The 22,574-nt window shown below is 40.0% G+C and overlaps 1 protein-coding gene across 5 annotated transcripts in view; it reads right to left on the bottom strand.

The window, feature by feature from the left end:
• Positions 1-22,574, bottom strand: part of TEAD1 (TEA domain transcription factor 1) — a 160,765-nt gene that overhangs the window by 94,289 nt on the left and 43,902 nt on the right. For all 5 annotated transcript variants that reach the window (XM_068945134.1, XM_068945138.1, XM_068945136.1 and 2 more), the window contains exon 3: positions 10,892-11,145. In XM_068945134.1, the coding sequence (XP_068801235.1) occupies positions 10,892-11,039 (148 nt within the window). In that variant the 5' untranslated portion in view covers positions 11,040-11,145. The remainder of the gene's footprint in view (positions 1-10,891; positions 11,146-22,574) is intronic.

Below are 22,574 nucleotides of genomic sequence, written 5' to 3'. Positions count from 1 at the left end.
AATGGGATGAGTTCACACCTTATATGAGGCTATTACTTCAGAAAAGCTTGTTGCACACTGAACAAGCAAGTAGTGTATTAATTTACTACATGAGGGCCTAAGGATTTTTTTTTTTTTTTTAACATTTCAAATTATGGGGCATCTGCAAACAGATCCTAAATCTGAACTGCATATGGATTTTCCACACCAGCCAATTCAGATTGCCCCTAGACATCCCTTCCAACATTAATCACTCACCCACATTACTGTAGTTCATATTTCTTTCACAGAAACAGAGGTCAGCAAGATTCTTAAACTCTTGCCTAGAAAATAGAAATTATGACTTATGTGGTAAACTAAGTTTTAAACATAAGAGACCCAATTCTGCCTTCAGTTACACTGCCATAAATCTTTAACAACTCCATTAGATTTATAACAGCGTAGCTGAGGAGGAAATTGCGCCCAAGATATTTTCTAAACCAGTAATTAAATAGCAGAATTTTAGCTTGGCACAGAGAAAAGACCTCTTCGATTACATCTCTGGATAAGACTACATGCCTTTCTGTTCCTCAAATAATGATGTTATGAACAAATTAAATCATTTTATTTTCACCAGCCTCTGTATTATTCTATGGAAGGTACGCATTTGACATCATCTCATGGAAGGTCAGCATAAAGCTAAATATTGCCTTGCTTTCCCATGCACTTTCTCTCTCTCTCTCCTCCATATAGAAGTTAGTCTTCATAGCTGTCCGTTATTTGTATGCAGTATATAGCACCCACAAGAATCTTTTCTTGTTTGGTTTCAAGGAAGTACTATATTAAGCAAATGTCTAATAACAAAATGGCATTTAGCCAATTCCCTTATTAGAGGTGCAAAGCATCCTGTGGTCAAGTTATGAAGAGATCATACTTTTAAGAAGATGCAGCCTGCTCTCCCAGTGCACAGGATGTGGTATAGGAAACATGGTTTTGCCACAGTTGCCCTAGGCTCCCCAAGGATCACTGGATAAACTGTGAAAGGGGCCCTTCACCATTAAAACATAGATGGCACTGAGGGGGGAGAGGGCTCAAATCCCAGCTCTTCTATAAAACTCTTGATGACATCGCACAAGCTATTTAATCTCTCTATATCTTTTTTCTTCATTGAGGTGAAAGCATTTCATAATTTTAATAGAAGCGTTTTTCACTGCTTTTTACCTACTCTCTACTCCGTGTTTCCAGCTCTAAAGTATCCTTCCTTTTATTTCCCTTATAACTCCCACACTGCTAATTTCATAGGCCAGAGTCCACCCAGTGCTCACTAGCTCCTGTGAATTTCCTGCTCACAGAGGTCAGTGGGAGGCTGTTACTCAGGACAACCACTACCAAATGTGGCCTGAAAGAGATCAAAAGAGTCTTCAAGGCAGACAGGCCAGGCCAGAGGGTTTTCTGAACTGTCCCATCTGCTAATGACACTCCTCCAGCAACCCTGTTATATAGCCCCAATAAGTCTTTTATCACTGCCTTGCAGAACGAAAAAGTCTGACGGTGGCTCCTCCATGGGCTGTCCCTTATATAATTCTCCTTAGCACTTTCACAAGCTTACACCATACAGTCTAAATATATAACACAGTATATGCCTCCGTAACTCATCTATCTAAATAACTACCAGGAACATGAATCAGAATATTTCTCTGCAGGTTCCTCTCACAATGGGTTGCCTTCGGTCACCAGAACAAAGAAGGATAGGTTCCAACCAGGTGGTAGCCAATTCGTTGTGTATAGCAGTTGCTGAGGTCATTTAAATACATTTTAATTGGCCAGGAAGGGGATAAATGTTATTCATGCACACACATATGTGTGTATGCATATATGTATCTATTGGTAAGCATGCATTTCACCATTAGTTGTACTAAAAAATTTATTGCTAACTGGCTATCCAAGGAAGAACAGAACAAATGAAAATGCAATTCTTGTTCAAAGGAGAATTAAATGCTAAAGTTGCCAGATCCCATAAAGACATCTGTTAAAAATGATTCAAAAACTACTTTTACTATGGAAAATTATTTTACTACTCTCTACAGCTGTCAACAATATCCATAACCAACAGTAAGCCTGCCATCCCCTATCAAATGGGATTGGAACCGTTAAGATTAACATTTTTTTTCTCCCAATATCTAGGATAGGAGAGTTACCTATTAGTTCAGAGGTAAAACTGTGATGTGGAATCCAAGAGGCTAGAGATGCTTTTTTCATCAGTGTTCTCTACTCACTGGCATTGCTAGTATGAAATAAAAGATGATTTAATCTATGTTTTCTATTTAAGTAATGTTTTTCTTTTCCATGCTAACCAAATACCAGCTGATTTTAAGATATAAGTAAGCAAAAGTAAAACAGCTACAGGCAAATAAGCCTGAAATGTTCCAGCTTTGCTACAATGATTAGGCATGCTTAAAAAGCATTTGGTTCCTTATCTGCAAATTTAGTACAGTCCAGCTTACCTACTTCCACATAGATTACTAAAATATGCTTTCTAACACCTACAGCAACATATTGTGTGCTGCTCTTTCCAAAACTATCAGATAGCAAGCCTGTGATGCGTTTGCAAAGGGCTGCATATAAACCAAGATTCAGTCCAAGCCAATTCCATCATCACTTATTCAGGGCCCCATCTACTCTTTCCAAGGAGTGCAGCCAAACAAGGATTGGATTCTTCTTCTGATCTGTTTTGGTGGCTCATACACCCAGTAACCTCCAGCAAGCAGAGCGTCCCCTTCAAAGGAAGGCCAGATTTTGTGCTAACTTAAATTCTGTGCAGAGTTCCTAAATTCTGGAAGATTGTGTGGGTGCAAGACAGTCTGATATCTGGATTTCTCTGTCTCTCCCCCCCCCTTGATAAGCTAGAGGCACAATCATTGTAAGGAGATCCCAACAAAAAGATAAAATCAGCCCAGATCCAGGGAAGTCCTCAGGAGGCCTGACCTAGTTGGAGATGGCTGTTGTGGGAAGGCTGTAATTAAACAGTTGCAATAGTGACACTGAGTTGTCACACTAGAGAATGCAAGTGCTGACCACGATTTCTATTTACAGTGCTTACTGTAGTCCTCTGTAGGTAAAATTCTAATGGTATTTGACTGACATCCCTAGCAGCTCCCTTGGGGCACAGTACTCTCTCAAGCTTTCAATTTCCTTGTGAATTTGGGACACACTGTTGTGCCTTTTGCAATGGGTCTGAGCCAGGCTGTGCCACTTCCCTTTGTTTAAAAGGGCATTAATGACGTGGCATTAGCACATCTATGTTCCCCTCTCTCCTCCTTCCCCTAATTCAAGTTATTTTTGCGTGTAAAATCACATCCTTTGTTCAGTCAATGCAAAAATGTGAGTATGCTTAGAACAAAAATAATAATAATAAAAGCTTCAAAGGAGACACCTTATATTAGCCAACTCATTACTTCTACTGAACGTCTGTAAACTGTTAATCCAATGAAGTGTCCAATTCCTTAAACTATATGGTCAGACTAAAATCATGTGGAAACCAAGACTCTGAAGTGTTTCTCTCTGATGTTGCAGACTAAGTGTCCCACATCAAACTGTTTGTAGGATAGGAAAATATTCATACAATGGAATAGCTATAACTTCTCAAGGGCATCACAAAGCAAAGAAGTCATATGTGCATCTCTGAAGAAATCCCTGTAAGATACAGTTAAAATACATATTAATTTTGAATAACATAGCCCTCAAGGAATTATGCAAGAATCACACCACAGTCGCGGCGTTTACTCTCTAACAATTAGCCCAGCCTCTCTTTTGAGAGGCACGGGGTGGGGTACAAGTCCACTGCTCTGGGAGACTGCACATCCCCAGATGACCAAAGGTGCTGTAAAAAGTCTTTGCGTTTCCACCGTCCCTTGTTCCTGGTAGTGTTATTTGTGATCACACCTGCACTAAGCAAATTCATGGGCAGGAAGACGAACATTTAGATGAAATCTCCTGCCCACAGGGTGGAAGCGGTAGCTTTCACCACTCACCCCCTGACCCCAGCACGTCACTTGAACAGCCGCTGGGAGTCAGTAATTCCAGTAGCTCCATGTTATTGGTGCAAGTCATATTCATGGTGGAAGGGCTAATTTTTGATCAGTTTTTTTTTCCTGGTACCTCATCTTTTAAGGTGCTATCTGTGCTGTTCAAGTTTCTCTCTAAAAGCAATATTTTCTACATTTCTCTACCTCTTCTGCTTCCATAAGGATGCCCAGGGCACAGGTGTCACACATGAACATAGCTCACTTTCCACATCCCCATAAGAACTTTACTGAGAATATGGTCAGTGGGATTCTGCCATGATCGTGTGAGGTATTTTGGCTGGTATTTGATGCTGGTAAGACAGGAGACACTTCCACCATAATCTCATATCGGTCTCGCTAAAACGAATTCAAACGTTACAGCCCATCATGACCCGTAAAAGAGAGGGGACCTTATTTGACTGAATCAGTTGTCCCAGGTTGTCTGAACCAGAAAGACGCTATCTGATGAATCCTAGTTCTTCAAGGAATCAGATTGAATAAATGAGTATTTTTTCTTTGTTTTCTATATGCAGGCTTTTCAGCTCTGAGTTCTCAATACTGAGCAAAACACTCTAACACACTAGATCAGACTGATTAAGGCTGTTTCAACTCTCTTGTGCTGTGACAACCCTATTTCTTAAGGCTGCAAAACTATGCCTTCTGCAACTACAGCATCACAAGTTCAACTTGTGAAATCAGTGCTGAAAGAAAAATGAACTCATAAGCCATACTAAACAATCTCCTAAATGCATCATGGATGTTCCAGTGAGGTTGCTTCACTTCAGTGCTCTCATTCTAATATGTGTCATTTCTAAATTAGGGTTTTACTAAAGGAACAATGTAATAAAGGCAAAACATCCTCTTACTCTATTCAGTATAGTATAGTCATCTGAACAGGAACAGCCATTAAATGACTCTTAAGTGGTCAAATGCTTGATCTGAACCTGTTCCTGTAGCCTACACTTAGTTCCATGCAAAACCTAATGGTGCTAGTAGTCCTCTACACAAGGGTAGCTACCAAACACTGGAAAATTTGCCTAGTAGCCATGCAGTTTACTTGACATTGCTTCCCATAAATAGGCTAAAAAGAACTTTGCATCTTCCTCTACACGGAGGACTGAAGAGAAGAAACTTAGTATAGAGAGAACAAACAGAGTGCTACAAAGCACTTCCAAAGCACTTGCTGCTCTTTTTGGTGCAAAATTTTTCAGCAAAATTTCCTAGTTTACCTTATTTTGATTTCCTTTGGAATACATCAGTATCCCGGCCCAACGTAGTCAAAGGGAGTACTTGATTGCTGTGTCACCTATAACCTTGCACAACATTACTCACGCTTTCAGATGTGGTGCTTCCCACAGCCTGCTCTCGGCTGCATGCTCCACAGGTAGGAGCTGATACCCTTATCACACAGGGCTCTTACAGTCTGACTTAGGTTTTCCCTTGAGGATGGCTGCCTGCAGCAGAGGGAAGAGAAGATTCTCCATCTTTCAAGAATCTACCACTTTGTCCCAAACTGTTAATAATCTGCTTTTGAAAGTGCAAACAGAAAAATGAAATCCAATTCTCCCATATTCTAGAAATACTAGACTACACAGCCTGACATCCTTCATTACTAATGACAGCAGTGCCTGTTGCTTAGCTCACATGCGCAGATTGCTTTTTTGTAAGCAGAGCATGATGATGTTGCAAGAACATCATCAGATTGCAAAAATATTTATAGGCAGATACGTTCAGAATCTGAGTAATTTAAGTAGTAACTTTTCAAACAGATGTTTTATCTTTGGACCTTCATTTTCTCCACCCTGAACAGATTGCTCAGCACAGGCTCGCTGCCTGCCTTCATCATGCACAGCGTGGTGATGAGGTAACACAGCACACAACCTCAGCACTGCAAGAACGTTTCTAGACAGAGTTGTTTACAATCTAAGTAACCTAAATAGTAACTTCCATAATAGGTGTTCTATCTCTGGTGCATTTTGTGTATGTTGCTGTGAGACAAAAAAAAAAAAAAAAACTACACATATCTTTGTACAATGATTGCAATAACAGATGAATAAACATGCAACCCGATACTTCACATCTGGTGTTTCATCACTCCAAATACCTTATTCACATTCAAACATATTTAATACCATGGAAACTTTATAAGGTACTGATGTCTTTATGGAGGCAGTAACTTGCATAGAACTTTTAAAATTAAAAGCAATAGTAAAAATGATTTGCAACATGTTACCATATTCTTCACAAAGCTAGTTAGTTTCCTAATAGAAACCCAGAAAGACATCTAATAGTACTAGTGAATTACAGAATCACATAAGGCCTACAGATAGGAACTTTTTTGGTTGATGTACCAGTTCAAAGTTTGATTTTAATATGCAGTTTATAGAAGTGCTTTGGAAATGAAGACTACTTTTACTCATCGTGCAAAAACTCTATCATCTGAGCAGAATTTTTTTTTTTGATGAAAGCATCATTTTTCCCTTACTATCATAGTAACTTAGGCCAAGAGATTTTGAAGGGCTGCTGTGCACCTTTCATTTTAAATAGTGCCCATTTATTTTTGTAACATAGCTAAATGGGCTACAAAAAACTTTCTTTAAAAAAAAAAAATCTCTAATATCTGTTAAAGTAGTTTTGTTGCATAGCTGTGAGTTAATGCAAATCACGATGACTAATTTGATTCATAATTGAAGAAATGTTTACAGGTCTCCAAAAAATTAAGATCAAACTATTTTTCTGTTTTAAAGGCAAAAGCCATCTTCGCTACCCTAAGGCTCAGTTAGCAATACTGATTGTAACAAGTCTGCAGGCATTATTACACTTACTAGCAATTTTAAGTTACTCTGACATTGTCCCCAGAGCTGTGCTAAAGTTACATCTTGGTATAGATTTGGTATAAATTTCAAAAAAGGCGAACACACACACTGGGCCAAATCCATTCCTGTGGTAACTCCAGTGACTTCAGGGTTACACCAGGGATAAAAGTAGGGCTACATTTCACAGCCACTTTCATTCTTCTAATCTTTTCCAAAACATTCTTCCAGGAGCAGAGACAAGCACAGGCAAATATTCTGCCAATAAGTGAGTTCACAGGCATTGCTACAAGTAAGTAAACTGTCAGCAGTAAAAGACCAACATTTTGAGCTAAGTACAAACGCAGGACAGCCAATGCCCTCTAACGGGCTAGAGTTTTACTATGTGCTGGATAAACAGAGAAATTCATCATAATTGATCTCTGTGAAGAGAAATAAATTATAGGTTGTCCCACTGCATATTTGTGGATTATATCTGCATTTTATCATTATACCTTTGGACACAGTAAGACATGAAAAAAAGTATTATTGATACCTTGCAAAAGAAATGAAAATGGATCTACGAGTGGATTCTCTCCTCCTTGGGCTTTGCTCAGTCGCGTCCTCAAAGAAGCAGAGCATCAATACATGGATGAGTTCCTCTACTCTGGTTCAAGCTTTCGTATTTATTTATTTATTTTTACTCCTTGTCAATACTGCAGTAGTAGCAAACGCAAAACTATAAGCCTAATACAACACCACATGCGTATGTCTACCTAAAGGGGAAAAAACAGAATGCTAGGGACTGCTTTCCTGCAGAAACCTTATCACTAGTAATTTGGCTTTACTGCAAACTCCCTTTCTCTCAAGAATTCCCAAACCAAAATTCCAGGAATTTGACCCTTCCTAGCCAAAAGACGCATCTTTTGTTTTTACCCAATCATTTCCTATAAATTTAAAAACATACATTTCATCAAGTCTTTGGGGTGGGGGGGGTTGGGTTTTGTTTTTGTTGTTTTGTTTTTTTACAGGCTTTTTTTCAGGAGCCTTAGTCCTGTACTGGTGTCAGGGCCAGCAGAGGCCAGAAATCCCGCAGCCTCACATGGGACACGACTTTGCCCCATGGCCCCACTTTGCCCATGGGCTGTCAGCACCCCTGGGAGGGCCAGGTGCCCAAGGCTATGCATAGCCAGCATGCCCCCTCGCCCTCCCCGCGCACAGCCCAGCCACCCACCCCTCCAGCAGGGCTGGATCCAAGGGCGTCTTTTGTTCCCACCTGGTGCAGTAAGTCACTGTTCTGGGAGGGCAAGGGGAGGGGATGAGAGCCGCCCTCCCCAGTCCTGCACAGGAGAGCACAGCTGCAGAGAAACAGCTGAGGCGTTTCAGTATGCCCTGGGGGGATGGACGCCCCCAGCACCACCGGGGTGGCTCTGCCATGGCCCCGAAGCACTGCCTGCCCCATGCCACAGTCCCTCCCTGCCCCCTCAGCGCCTCAGAGATTTTAAAGGAGCCCCATCCTGCTTGGACAATCCTCAAAAATCCCACCAAGCAAAAAGTTGGGGAGGCCAAACACAGCTAACTTCAGAGGCATCACTTCAAAGTACCGTTTTAGATTGCCATGAAGAATAGTGAAGAAATTCTGGCTTCTGCTTAAATGAATATTGCAAAGATCTCATTAAATGAAGGGCAGAGACTTAAAATCTTTCTTCAAGCAAAATCTCTGCCCTTCTGAAAGTCTCTCTCAAAAAATAAAAAAGCACCATTGCTTAACTTAATCCACTCAGAGTGATCATTATATTTGCTCCTCTAAAGATCATATTTGTTCTAGTGCCTATATCTAAAGCTAATTTCAGTCAGAAAATGAAATGCTGCTCTCTTGACCTTTTGTCTTACATGGTTCATGAATTACTGACACATTACAATATCCCCCTACACTATGGAAGCTTAGAGATATTGCAATGTCCCTCTTGTAAGTGAAATAAACTTGGTATGCCACTAAAAGGCATTAAATTATTTTCATTATGCCACACAGAATCTAAAACACTTACACTGTTTTGATTTCAAAATCCTTGGAGAACAATTATGCTCTCAGGGCCATAAGACTCTATTATAAAGTCCTCAGAAACCTAGCATGGTTTCAATAAATCCTCAAACACTACAAAGCAGTTACTCAGCTTGAAGAATGAAAACATGAGTTCATCCACTATAAAGTCAGGATGTAAATTCTACTAATATAGTATTCTGCACTTCCTAACACATTTTTTCTTCATAATCAAGGCAATACTAAGTCAAGCTTTCAGCATAAAAGACACCACTCATTTTTGATCTAAAATTACCAATGTTTGTTTTAGGATAAGCATAAATATGAGATATACATACATGCTTATAGTGTTATTAGCTAGCATTATCAACTGGGAGTTGATTTACGTAGACAGTTTTTACATATGTGTTTTAACAAATGTTAATATTCAGGATTAGAAAACTGTTTAAATCAGCGATCGTCAAAATGAAAACCTTTTATGGATAAATATGTTAATTTCTTTAATTCACATAATGTCACAAATAACGCTTTAAAATATCAGAAATCAGATTTCAGGGATGTTTCACTGTGGGTGCAGAGATCTTTTAATAAAGAAAATGCAGCCAAACCTTATTTTGGCTGCTGAGGCTGCTCAAGCATAAGTATAGCTCTCAACCATAAATACACAATAAACTTGTTTGTACGTACATACTCACGTCCTCCTAGAAAGAGCACAACCTTCTAATTAAACAATTTTTCTCCCTTTTCCAAAGGAAAACAACAACAGCAATGACCCACAATCAAAACAGACAGAAACTGGTGGAAAGCAGAAGACGAGAGAAATTATATTGTCCAGCACAGGGAGGGAGGTGGGGGGGGGGGGGGGGGGAAAGCGAAGCAGGAAACCGGGGCCTAGTAACTTTCTGCCAGCAGCAGCTGAGATGCTTCACCACAACTCCCTTTTTCCAGACATCATGTTTCGTTTGGCTGTGGGGTCACATGACAGCTGGGAGCGCAGGCTGGACAGCTCGTTTCTGCCCGGCTGCGACAGGGCCCGGCTGCGCGCGGCTCCCCCCCAGCCAGCGCCGGGAGGAGAAACAGCCCCGTTTCCATTACCTCATGCGGGGGCGCGGGGGGGGCACAGCTGGTGGCAGCTGCGGCACCATCTGCTCGCAGGGGCTGCACCCGCCAGCCCCTCCTGCCGCGGGGTCCGGCTCATCCTCGGCGCCGCGCCGCGGCTGTGGGGCTGCCCCCGTGCTGGCTCCCCTGGGCTGCGGGAGCAAAGCGGCCCCGGGTACGACACCGCTCGCCTTTGGCTGCGGGAGCACCAGCCCACAGCAGTGCAGGGGCAGCAACAACTCGCCGCTCGCCGGGCAGGACCACCGGAGTCGGCAGAGTTCACACAACAGTGTCCAGCAGGAAAGGAAGAAAAAGCAACAGGCCTTAGGAGTGAGAGAGGGAGGATAAATCAGAAAGATAGAAACTAAAATGTATTGGGAGAATATATACCGATGTCTGTGTTCCTAGATGTAGCACACGTTTACGAGATGCTGACAGCACATCACCTAATTTATAGTCCTTTGCACTGAGAAAAGGAAAGCAAAAAAAACCCTCCTGAATATGGACAAGAACTTTTATCACTTTGCAATTTTAGCTTGCATATTCTGTCACATGGTCACTCAGACAGTATTTCCCATTCCTCTCTTACACCACTTACTACAAAATAAATAAAAATCCTTAGCATACTTCTTACACTGAAGGAGCAACACATTTAAAACCTTCTTTTAAACATTCACATTCAGCCACATAATAGCGTTCATTAAAGACACAATTCTGCATCTGCACATTGCATCCTAATGCCAGTCATGAAGGGACTGGTCCAGACAGTCCCAAGTGATGCATCTGCCCAGCAGAGCTCCCTCAACTTCAGAGAATTCTGCAAGGTTTGTTCCCATTATTACCAAAAATCAGAGCCAGGAATTTTGTCCAAGAACAAATTGGGCTTTATGGCTTTCACTAGGACAATTATTTCCAAAGGCTAAACGTGCACCACTTACCATACATTTTGCCTTCATCTGATAAGATGATTTTCCTCCTCCCACATGGTGGATAGATAGCTAGAGCCTCCTGAAAGCTCTGTTCAATGTCAGGGCTCCAGACACCTTCTGCATCATTGTCAATAGGTTTATCTGCAGAATCACTCATTCTTTCAATATCTTCGGCAGGGCTCTCGCTGCCGCTCCAGCTGCTGGGCTCAATGGTGATGGCTGGGGTCTCCAAGCCTAAGCCTGGAGTCTTAAAGGAAATAAACCTACAAAACAAACAAACAATCCCAAAAGACATTAAAGACACGATGTAAACGTTTCTGGCTATTTCTGATTCAAAATTAACTTAAGAGCAGCTGACCCAGTAATGGGAATAATGCAATCATGGGAAGCACCCAGGATAAGTAGAAGATGATAACAGTTCTACCCTAAATCAGTGGAGGTGGGAGGATAAGGTAGTCAGAATGGGACTTTTCCGCTTATTTTTAGTGTGTAACTACATGAATGCCTATAGCATCAAGTTATTCTTCCACAGATAGTCAAAGTGGGTCTTAATACTGAGGAAAGCTCTGCAGCACATGATACATCTCATCCGGCTTAAGACTGGCACCTTTAAAATAATAAGCCAGATCCTCAGGTGGGGAATAAATTGGCATATTTCCACTGACCGGAATGGAAGTACCTCAGTTTACACCATCAGCGACCATCAGAGCTTAAAACCATTTAAACCTGAAAACCAAAACTATTGTTCACATTCATCCTGATGTCAATGGAGTAAATAGAATTACACTAGCGATGACACAGCTCATTGTGATTAACTGCAAAAGCCTGTAATTTTCAGATCCTACCCAAATAAATAACACAATCAGAATCTGAGATACACACAAACTCAAATCTTTAAAATGATTATAGCAAAGGGATTATGAAAAAGGTACATATTTTGTCTGTTTTAAAAGGTCTCTGTCACAGAACTATAGCAGAACAAAAATTACAAGCTTCAAGTTGCTGAATCAATTTAATAAGAAATAATTTAATACAGCTGCACCTGCTCACACCACCAGAGCTACAGATCTGTCAGTGTTCCTTTTATATTTTTGAGAGAAATACAACTCTGCTATAAAGATTTGCTCCAGGCAAAAACGCTGCCGTACCAGACCAAATTCATCTCTAGTGTAATTCTTTGCGAAGTCAGTGAAATAACACCAGAAACAAATTTGGTTCAACATGTCTAGGCATAATGCAGTTTTATTTTGAGAGAAGAAGTTTGGTAACTCTAACTGATCTAAATGGATGGGAGTGTTCAAACATGCATCCACGAGTCTCACACTTAAAAATTCAGTCAGTTGACTAAACACTCAAAATCCCCAAATACAATAACATATTTATTCTACAGGGGTGAGATGAGAGTAGGCCCTTTACACATGCAGAAGAGGAGGACTGAGCCATCTTCACGGATGGCGCCATCCTAATTCTGATACACCTTTCGGAGGGTTCCAGTATGTTTTAAAATAGCAGGTGAAAAGTGGCAGGATGGTATTCAGCCCACTGAAACAGAAGGAAAATTGCCACAGTCAGAGGCTGTAACAGCTCTGCTGAAATACCTTTTTGTGCTGGAGAACTCCCTGAAAAAGGAAATATTTACAGTAGCCCTCATCTGAGCTAACCAATCCCCAGAGATAACCAAAACCTGATAATCCAATCCATCAGAGGCTATAGACAGAATATTATGGGCAAGTATGGAGTATTTCCACTTCTGCAGCTTCTGACAGTCTCAAAAACTTCATTTACCTTACTTGCATGTCTTTTCTTACAGGGAGGCATCTCTTAATTTCACTTTGGTCCTAACATTTCAGCACAGCTTAAGAAAATGTTAGTGCCTACCCATTGGCAACCTCAAGGCTAATCAGTGTCTTGAACACCTTTTAATAACTGATAATGAGGCAGCAGATGGATTCATAGGGCACCAACACACAGATAAGTGAGTAGGGAGTCTAGCCAAACACACCACTTATTCTCTAAGCAATTCAAAAGCTACTACAATTTTTAAAAAGTCTCATCACAAAGAGGGAGGTGTAAACATTTGTAAAATACCAAAACACAATTTCTCATAATTTTCAGATGGATGATGGGGTTGATTCAACCCTCACCAGATTTGAAACTTTTGCTTGAGATTTAACAAAAACATACACACAACAATACTGGGAAAGAACTGGGGGAAAAAAAAAAAAAAGAAAAGAAAAGAAAAGATTTCCACTTAAGCCTTCAAATACAGGGGGAATTTTAGGTAAACGAGAAGTAATTAAATGTTGACTGGGATAATTAGCAGGGTTTCAGTTTTACTGCCACAGTGCAGGGGAAAATGACTACTGCAGATTTTACTGGCCTCACATGATCAAGATCACAGCTTAACATTTCATCAGAAGACAGCACAGAGCAGTATTGTTTACTGGGTCAGTTCTTCAAAGGTGACTCAGAGAGGAAATCATTCACCTCCCAGATCACAGGCACCACTTCCTGCAACGTACAGCTGAGCCATAGGGATCTTTCTTTGCAGCAGCCCAACCATGCTCTGCTTAGAAAATCTGCCAGGGTCATAGGCCCAAGTCTTATTATCATCTTATAAACCATTCCTTATTATTACATTAGGCTGAAATAATAATTAGAACGCACACAAGAGGAAAACAGAGAGGCTCTAAAGTAATTAACGTTACATGGTATTCATGTTGGATCTTGCATTGTGTTTACTGGTGAATTTTCACTAACATGCTATCTCCCTTCCCATTCCTTTCTTCATACTTGGGTATGTATCCTCTTGAGGCTTTAGTAGCTACTATACCAGCCTCTAAAATGTAAGATAAGCATGCACTTCTTCCAAAAAGTCTGTATAATAGGAGAGGGGAGCAATGCTAGAAAAATTTCATGTACTAAAGGGAGCTTTGAGTGGATTCCATTTTTGTGAATGCTGATGCTCAGATTAAGCCAGACTGAGGAGCAAAAAAAAAGAAAGAAAAAAAAAGAAAAGAAAAAAAACAAACACATAACCTTGTATGACAACCACTAAATGGCTCCCTCTTTTTTCAGGAATATAATAAGCTACTCAGTTAATAACTTCCAGCTCAGCTCTATGTATCAAAAGGCAATTCCACTTCATCCTTTAACTTGAATTCTAAGGACCCAACTGTCGTTAAATATTTCAGAGCTGTTATGCTGGACGTTGACATGATTATCAAATATACTACAAATTGTCAATAGATGAGCAATGCTGCAGATTTCGAATAAGTTATAAATCTTATGTGAAAAATTTGGAGTTCTAGCCCAATTTAAACTTTAAAAAATGCCCTCTCTATATTTGCAGACTTCATATCTCACAATATCAACTTGTGGTAGAGGAAGAGTTAATTTCCTGGAGGCAATTAAAAAAAAAATTCCACTTGCACACATCAAGTTGAAGGGTTCTGTATTTGCTTTTTATTAGGTTCATTTTTATAGAACCAATTTCATGCTTATAATTTCTGTTAATAAAATTAAAATTCCTCAATATTGCCCAGAAAACCAACAAAAGCAGATTTTAGCTGACCTCTCTGTATCTTCTAAGATTATTTAAAACATCCTACTACAGTTTAAGAGATCTATTTACAGAGTTTTCATTTTAACACCAATCTCTCCCTCTTACATGTTTCAAGGCAGCTCCTTCTGTGCACATGTTCTTTCAGTTGCAAGCCTGACTACGTCTTTCTTGCAGTTGCTTTCTATGCTCTCCTGTTGAGTAAATTCTAAGTGTGGTTGGTGGTCTCGTATAGCCATAGACGCTTTTCCTACGCACAACAGAGATATGTTCCCCCCTCAAACAACAGGACATTCTTCATTTAGCAATAGAGAAACTGTTAGGGACAATACTAAGTTTGGTAAACAAGTTTTATAGCTAACATCCATCCAGCACAGCTTAATGAGGTACAAGAAATTACTTCTTTTCATTATGTTTGCTTGGTCAAAAAGTTACTTTAAAAACTTAAAGAAAAAAGGAGCGCTTTTGTCAGAACTGATCAAAAGCAATGGATTTAATCAAAACCAAATGGCAGCTTGGAATATCTTATCGAGAGAATTATTTTTTGTCTGAATAAAGCATTCTCTTAAGCCTCCACTTCATGAGCAAGGCAAACCTGGACTTGCCCAGAAAGTCGCTGCTCACAGACCAACAACTGAGATCAATAGTTCTTCACAGGCATGTAGGACAAGTGCAGATTTAAGGCCTAGATATGTTTCATATCCTTCAAAAGTTGTACTGTGAACTAACAGGCAAACATTGTCTTTCAAGAGTCTTCAGATTTGAATCTTTTTACAATATCCTGGAAAAGCTGAACTTTTTTTGTTTGTTCAATTAGTTTCTTGAATTTCAGTGTACAGGTGCTGAATGGTGCTTTCACTAAGATATCACATATTATACACACACACAAACACGTACAAATAAAATCACTAGGAAAGGCTTAATACTCTGCAGGTACTGGTACAGGAACACCAGAAAGAATGAAAACATACATTATTTGGGAGATATCTGACAAAAAATGATTATTTCTGTCAGGTCTTCTAAATTCTGTTGACCTGAAGGAGATCAAATTCAAATATTTTCGAGATAATCTGCAATGGCACCTTCAAGAATTTTCAAGTTAGAAAGCACCAGTGTAGTTATCCACGACAATCTTCTGGTTATGAATGGCTGCAGAAGTCTACAAAATAATTCTTGCAACTAGCCCAATATTCTTGGTATTAAAACAGATCTTTTAGAAAGTTCCTAATTTTTGAGGTAAAGACTTTAAGGGTTGAAGGGGTTAATTATGCTTTTAAAAATACATCTTATTTTTAGTTTGTGAACAACTTAATCTTAACTTTAGTTCTGCAAAAACAATAGGACCAGGAATCCAATAAGCTTTTTAAAACATTAAAACAATAATGAGCAGATGAGTGAAAACAAACTAATTCTAAATTTGCAGATGTAAAATTTTCTCTCAAGGCTTGAAAGTTACAGGCCCATGGGATTTTCCTTCTGCTTTGTTCAGCGATGTAAATCCACAGATGGAGCACCAACACTTCAGGAAAGAAGTGTTGGAGAGAATCCAGAGGAAAAAAGTTATCAGATCTAGAAAACATGACCTACCAGGAAAGGAATTGGGTTTGTTAAAATTTAGAGAATACTGATATGAGATGATAACCAATTTCAAACAAGTAAAAGGTAACAGCAAAAAAGCAGAGAAGAAACTCTCCGCCATTTCTATCAAGGATAGGACAAGTAGTAAAGAATTTAAGTTGGAGCAAGAAAAATGTAGCTTAGGCATTTGGAAGCAAATTCTATCTCTAATTAGAATTGATTAGTCTGGGGTGCTGGGGAACTGCACTCCTAGCTGCTTGTTAGGAGCTGATGACACAAACGTTTCTCAGGAATGATGTGGTTATACATAATCCTGTTTGAGGTAGAGGTACGGACCAGTTGATGTCATGAAAGTCGGCAGCCAAGTAGAAAGAAAACGTAACATGCCCCTACAGAGGGAAAGCCTGCATTGGGAGCATATACTTCACTAGACATGGGAGAACGCAGATCCCCAAGACACTTCATAAACATCCCAGTGACAAGCCAGCTTCAGCTCGCACTTATAGTTAATCACATGGCAGAAACCCACAGGAAAACAGGCTTCTTAAAACCAGCCTTCTTATGTCTGATGCTTGTGGAGCTATGTGTTTCGCCGTTCTTGATTTTTTTTTCCCCTCACATGACTGCTGGGTAGTTTGCTGCCCAAACGTTTCTAGTAAAAGCCATATCTGAAGCAGATCATTAAGATGGGCAGAAGGAGAGGAGAGGGCAAACTATGAGGGCTGGGAAGAGGCTTCCTCTCCTTCTGCTACCCTCCACAGGAATTTCAAGAGACCAGGCTGCCCCGATCCCCACTGACTGACTGCCTCGATCTCCTTCTTCCTGAGCTCTGTGGTGCCGTTTGATCACCCAAACCACATCCAGATTTCTCAAGCTCTCTCTATACTGATTAAAGTAAATACAGAATGGGTGGAAAGTTAGGATTTTCCTTAGATTTTATGTTTTTCCTAACAGAAGTCAGTTTAATCCACAATGACAATGAAAACAGTACTGCTAGCACTATCAGTGCAGAACTCATCCGTAGGTCTCCATGATGGGTCAATTTATTACTGAATGAGGAAAGCAGCTGGAGAAAAGCCATGACATGTTCAATGGCATACAGAGAACTGCTTCCGACTCTCACTAAGAAACAGCACCAGAAGAATGCTAGATGGGAGCCTTCTCCTAACAATTTAAAGCAGTGTATGGCATTGCTAAGTATTCAAAAGGAGGCTTTTGTTAACCATTCCAATTTTTCCAATAAAAACAAGCTAAAGTTTCTACTTTGCCAGTAAACATATCTCAGCAATATTTACGCAGCTCACAAGCCATATGCTCATGGCTTTTTTTGGGAAAAAAAATACTCTCATTTGAAAACAAACAGATTCATACCATAGATTTTGTAGCTGCAGTATGCAAGTACTTATGATTTTTTTTCAGTTCTTTGAGGAGCCCAGATGGCACTACTTTCAGCAAAATACTATATATTTCAGTGAGAAATATTTAAGCAATTTTATAGATAATTTAATTTTTATGAGGAAGGGATAGAACACAGTACTAACAATAAAAATGTAAATCATTTACAGAGCTTCCAATGGTGAAATCATTAGCTTAAAATGAATTTATTGCATTTTTGTTACAAGGTCCACTTATCAGCAATTATTCCCTCAGAGAAGAGGGAGCAGCAGGAGAGGGAAGACGGCCATTTGTAGGATAAAATATTCCTTTAAAACTCAGCCAGACTAATTCAGCCATTCATTTTTGCCATTGAAATGAAATAAAGAGTTTTTCTCTGAATGCAAGAACACTTCAGGGAGAAATTCTGATGCTGTGCTTTTTTTTGGCCATCAAATAGTCGCATACAATGATGCTTCCATATACTTCCTATCATACACATTAATCTTACGAGAACAGAACTAGTCTGACTAAGTTACCGTTTCTCGCTATGAGTTCAACTCGTGCACTGACTGCAAGCTGCTTCCTTCAGATTTCTCTTCGGGATCTGTGGAAGAATGACATGATCGTTCATCTACAGCTACGTGGCATCTGTGAAAAGCAGCAGAATGCTTTTTTTCTCAACTGAGTGCTTTATTCAGTGGGTGAACTGAGGAGTTACTTCCTTCCCTTCAGCTACAGCGCTTGGACTACGCATAAAGGTAATGGGGAAACAGACAACGGCATGCCAGTGTGCAAAATACCAAAAATACATAACTTCATACATAACTTAATGGGATACTTTCCTTCAAACGTAACTCCCTACTCCACCACTTAAGATATTTTTTCATGCAGCTACACATGAACTATGAGAATACCTACTGAACAAAACATAGATCTGCAACAGTAAGCAGTATATAGGTCTAAATATGAAACTAGGATTATGTGAACTATTTCTAAAAAGAAACAATATATTTTCCTTGAATTGCTTATTTTCTGCTTATAGAAACAGATTACTCAGCAAAGAGTAAGCTGATATTAATACATGGGAATTTTAATACATGGGAATTTTTCCCTTTGCAAACAACTTTCTTCTCTCTACACTCTTTATGCATCTGAGAAGAATATTTCATACCACCACTGAGGGCCTATATTCTTTTGCCTTAAAAGCTGCATTTTTTTTAATAAGCAATTATTATTTTTAAGGATGCTGAGTCATTGACTCCAAGCCACTTTTCCATTAGTTTTAATTACACACAGATTAATAAAATTATGTCAAATGGCTCTTCTTTTCAGTGAGGAACCAAATGGATTCTGATTGTGACTGCCTCACAAGCTATGGCATTGTCAGCATTTTGTTAGCTCACGAGAACACCTTCTGCAAACAGCAACAGCTTCAAACTATCCAAAACTTCTTGCTAGTGTCCAACAGACCAGCATGCAAAGTGCGTTGTAGGGGCTACACATTACTCATGGTCCACAATCTGCACTGATCACCACCTTATCAGCAGATAGGTGAATCTTAACATACCAATTGTCAATCCTCATCTCATTAAGGTCACCGCTGTCTGAGAAACAATTCCTTCCTCATGTGATGCTGAAGTAGCCACACTCATCCTAGGTGCTAGCATTCATTTACTCCTAGCTGTTTTCAATTATAAGGGTGTTCCGGGGATTTCACCCAGCTGAAATACTGCATTGTGGTAGTAACTAACAAAGATGATTCTAAATATGACTTGGCACTCAGTGGCATGAAGAATACTGAACATCATGTTTGACTTGTTTTTGCTAATTACCAACATGAAGCAAAGGAAAGGATAAAATATTTACCAGCTCTCAGGAGAAACTATTCTTCCTGCAACTGCAGAAGGTGACTGCACAACAACCCAGCTGCTGCTCACTGCAGAGGGAGCAGAACATGTACCTAGCACTATCTGAAAGGATGGTTTATGGATGGCAATGACAACTCTTACCAGTATAACACCATAACGTGTTTATCGCAGCTGTATTCCAGCTGTGACTTTTCTACGGCAAGTCCTGCTATATTGTGAAGTGAGGATTATTAATATTTCACCCTTTCACTAATTATCCAGATTTTAGGAGGGTACACTGTGACAAGGGGGGGGGGGGTCTGCCCTCACCCAAGGGGGTCACAATCCTAGGGCAGGTGAAGTGCCTTGGGCCTGCTGAAGGACAATTCTTCAGCGCCAAAAATACTAGTCCCCAAACCAACTTGCTGCCACTCTGTTAAAAAACAAAACAAAAAACTCCCAGCCCTGAGACCTATAAATAAAGGCCACAGGGTGGGTCCCCGAGGACGAGGCCTGCCGGCACAGATTTGCTTGGGCATGCATGTGGCGCCAGCATTTATCAGTTCGCTATAATTTGTCTTGTTGCCAACACTAAATACATGGAAACAGAAAATAAAAACTAGAATATGTATCCATTAGGACAATGGGCCTTTTAGAAACAAGACTGGAGAGAAGACTACAAAAATAGATGCTTCAATTTAACAACTCTGTATCTCTCAAATGCTTTAAGCTTTGTCACCTAATGGAGGCCCAGCAGGGATTCAGCCTTCACAGAGGCACCATGCCTTCCAAGCGACTCCACAGATTCTGAATCATGTTCTAGCAGCCCCAGGAAAATAGGCACTGGCATTCCTTCAGCTTGGACGGGCATTCATCTCTCCCAACCCCTCCACACATATGACTTTGGAGTCTGGCCATAGATACAGGCACAAATGACCTGAATGCCTTTTTTTGAAGCTAGCCATCGTGGGTATTTAATGGTGTTTTTGCCAGAATCATCTACCTGGGAGTATGTGAATTATGTAAATGCAGTCAACAGTTTTCATATGTGCAAAGAGACAATCTCTTCTTTGTATTTTGTTGCAACTGCCTTCTCACAGCATCCCTGAGCACGACTAGGTAATTTTTACCCTAAAAGCCAAACTGGAACTATTAATACCACATACCAAGTATTATAAATATTAGAATTAGGTAAGTCCTTGATCTCTGGTGTGTTACTAGCTTCCTGCTGGGACCACATATGATCCATTGCTCATACATATGACAGACCTGGCAGCAAGTTACTTTGTCTAGACACAGCCCTGAGACCATTTGTTCTCCCAATTCCCTGAGCATCCCCAATTTTATGGTGGTCCCCATGTCACATACACTTTTGAAAACCACCTCCAGTCCTTCAGGCTAAAAACTTTGTTACTTTATTCCTGTCAAATGACTAATTGGTTTTCTACAGCAATCTTAGATTTTTTTCTCTCTCCTTTTTTTTTAAGCTTCTTTTCAGGGTGAAAAGTTATTTTCCACAATGGCTGCAAAAACACGACTGTTCGCCTCTAACAGTTTTGAGTAAGGTGGGAAAAGGGACAGAAAACCACCTGCTTGAACAACTTTATATAAGCTCACTCAGGAAAGGGAAAATCAACGCTTTTTGAAGGGTGGTCTAATATCTGACTAGTTCATATGTAACATAAAACTTTCATCTATATAAAAAATATTTTATATAATGATTTAAGTATTCTGTTAAAAAGGTACCAAAAAAAAGCACAGTTAAGTAAAAGGTTCATTCATTTACTCAGGTGCATTCGTTTAAACAAGAAATAGCCACAAGATTAACCCTTTCCCTATACCAAGCTGAAGAAGGGCCCCTCTTTTATGAAGCAGGAGAATGGCAAGTTTTGCAGCAAATAATTGCAACATCCAATGGGCCAAATATACCCCTGAAATTCAGCAGCTAGCACCTTTTATCCCTAAAGTCTACCTGATCTCTGCTTCGGAGATGTTATGCAATCGCTCCTTTATGTAAGTGCAACACATACAAAACACGCGCACTCACACACACACATGTGCTTTCTCAGACATAAACATTGAAAGAGCTAAATTTTAGTTCAAAGCCATTTTACAAATTAAGAAATTCTGCCAACATCCTCTATAAGCTCTGTAACTCTTTACAGCAGCTACCTGTATCTGACCTGTAGAGGAGAGGACGTTGCTAATGCCTTGTGTTCATCCAAACAAGCTGATCTGATACCAGGCAGAACCAAGAGAAAATAATTTTATTCTTTGGTGTAACTACCTGAGCTACAGGTAGTAGCTCTGATCCTGCTGACACAGAGCCATTTTGTAGATGCACATAATCAGACCAAGTTTCACAAAGCTCCCACATCTCTGCGAGCAATTGTTTTAGCTGGAATAAGGCCCTGCCTATGAGCTCTGGAGAAGCTGGGAAGTAGAGGAGTGGTAGCACCAGGAGGCTCAGTTTAGGAAGGGCTGCGGTTTTCTGGTGATAGCACACAGAATCACAAGACAAAAAATGAAGGGGTGAAACCACAGCACCACAGCCTTCAGTAGAGCTGGGGTTTAACCCCAGGTTTCTAGCCTTGCTCTCACTGACTCTAAATAAAAAGAGATAAACCAACATGTGAGATCAGATAGGAGTTGGGGTCCACGTTGACTAGTCACAGCATGTCTAGTGGCTTGTCCTTGACACAAGCCAATACTAGAAACCTCACCTAATGTTTTTGTGTAGAGAGAAAAATCAGAGTAATAATTTTGGGTCCAAGTGCCATAGCTGTCAAATATAAATATATTAACTGGTTTTGTTTTCCAACTGCTAGCAGTAGTGTTATAGGCAAATTACCTGCCAAATTAAATTTCAAGTCTGCACTGTTTATCTGTTTAGCACAAAGGAAGCTTCCTATGTAAGGAAATAAGCATTACTAATTCAGTGCTTCTACACGCCAACCTCTTTCTTCCATTTCATGCTTCCCTCCAACACCTACTCTTCCACAGGTGGTGAATGCATTGGCATCAGCTTTACTTTGCCAGTATGACTGTTTTGTACTGATAATGACAGATCTCTAGCCTCCATTTTGTCCATAATGGAAAATTTACTTCTGACATCTCAGACTGTATTCTCCTGAAAAAAATGAATGTTTTTATGCACCAGTACTTGCATCTTCTACAAGGGAGTAGAAAACACTTTCTAGCTGAGATACAGGAACAATCTCACACTGTGGCAATCTTTAATTGCTAAACACTAAGTAAAACCTACAATGACAGACTGTAGCATTTTCAAAACCCAATATAATAGTTACGTAGCTGCTCTGCATTTCTC

This window comes from Struthio camelus, chromosome 5, assembly GCF_040807025.1.
Source record: "Struthio camelus isolate bStrCam1 chromosome 5, bStrCam1.hap1, whole genome shotgun sequence".
NCBI classification, from domain to species: Eukaryota; Metazoa; Chordata; class Aves; order Struthioniformes; family Struthionidae; genus Struthio; species Struthio camelus.
Note: the sequence above shows the minus strand (reverse complement) of the source record. Positions and strands in the feature narration are given on the sequence as shown.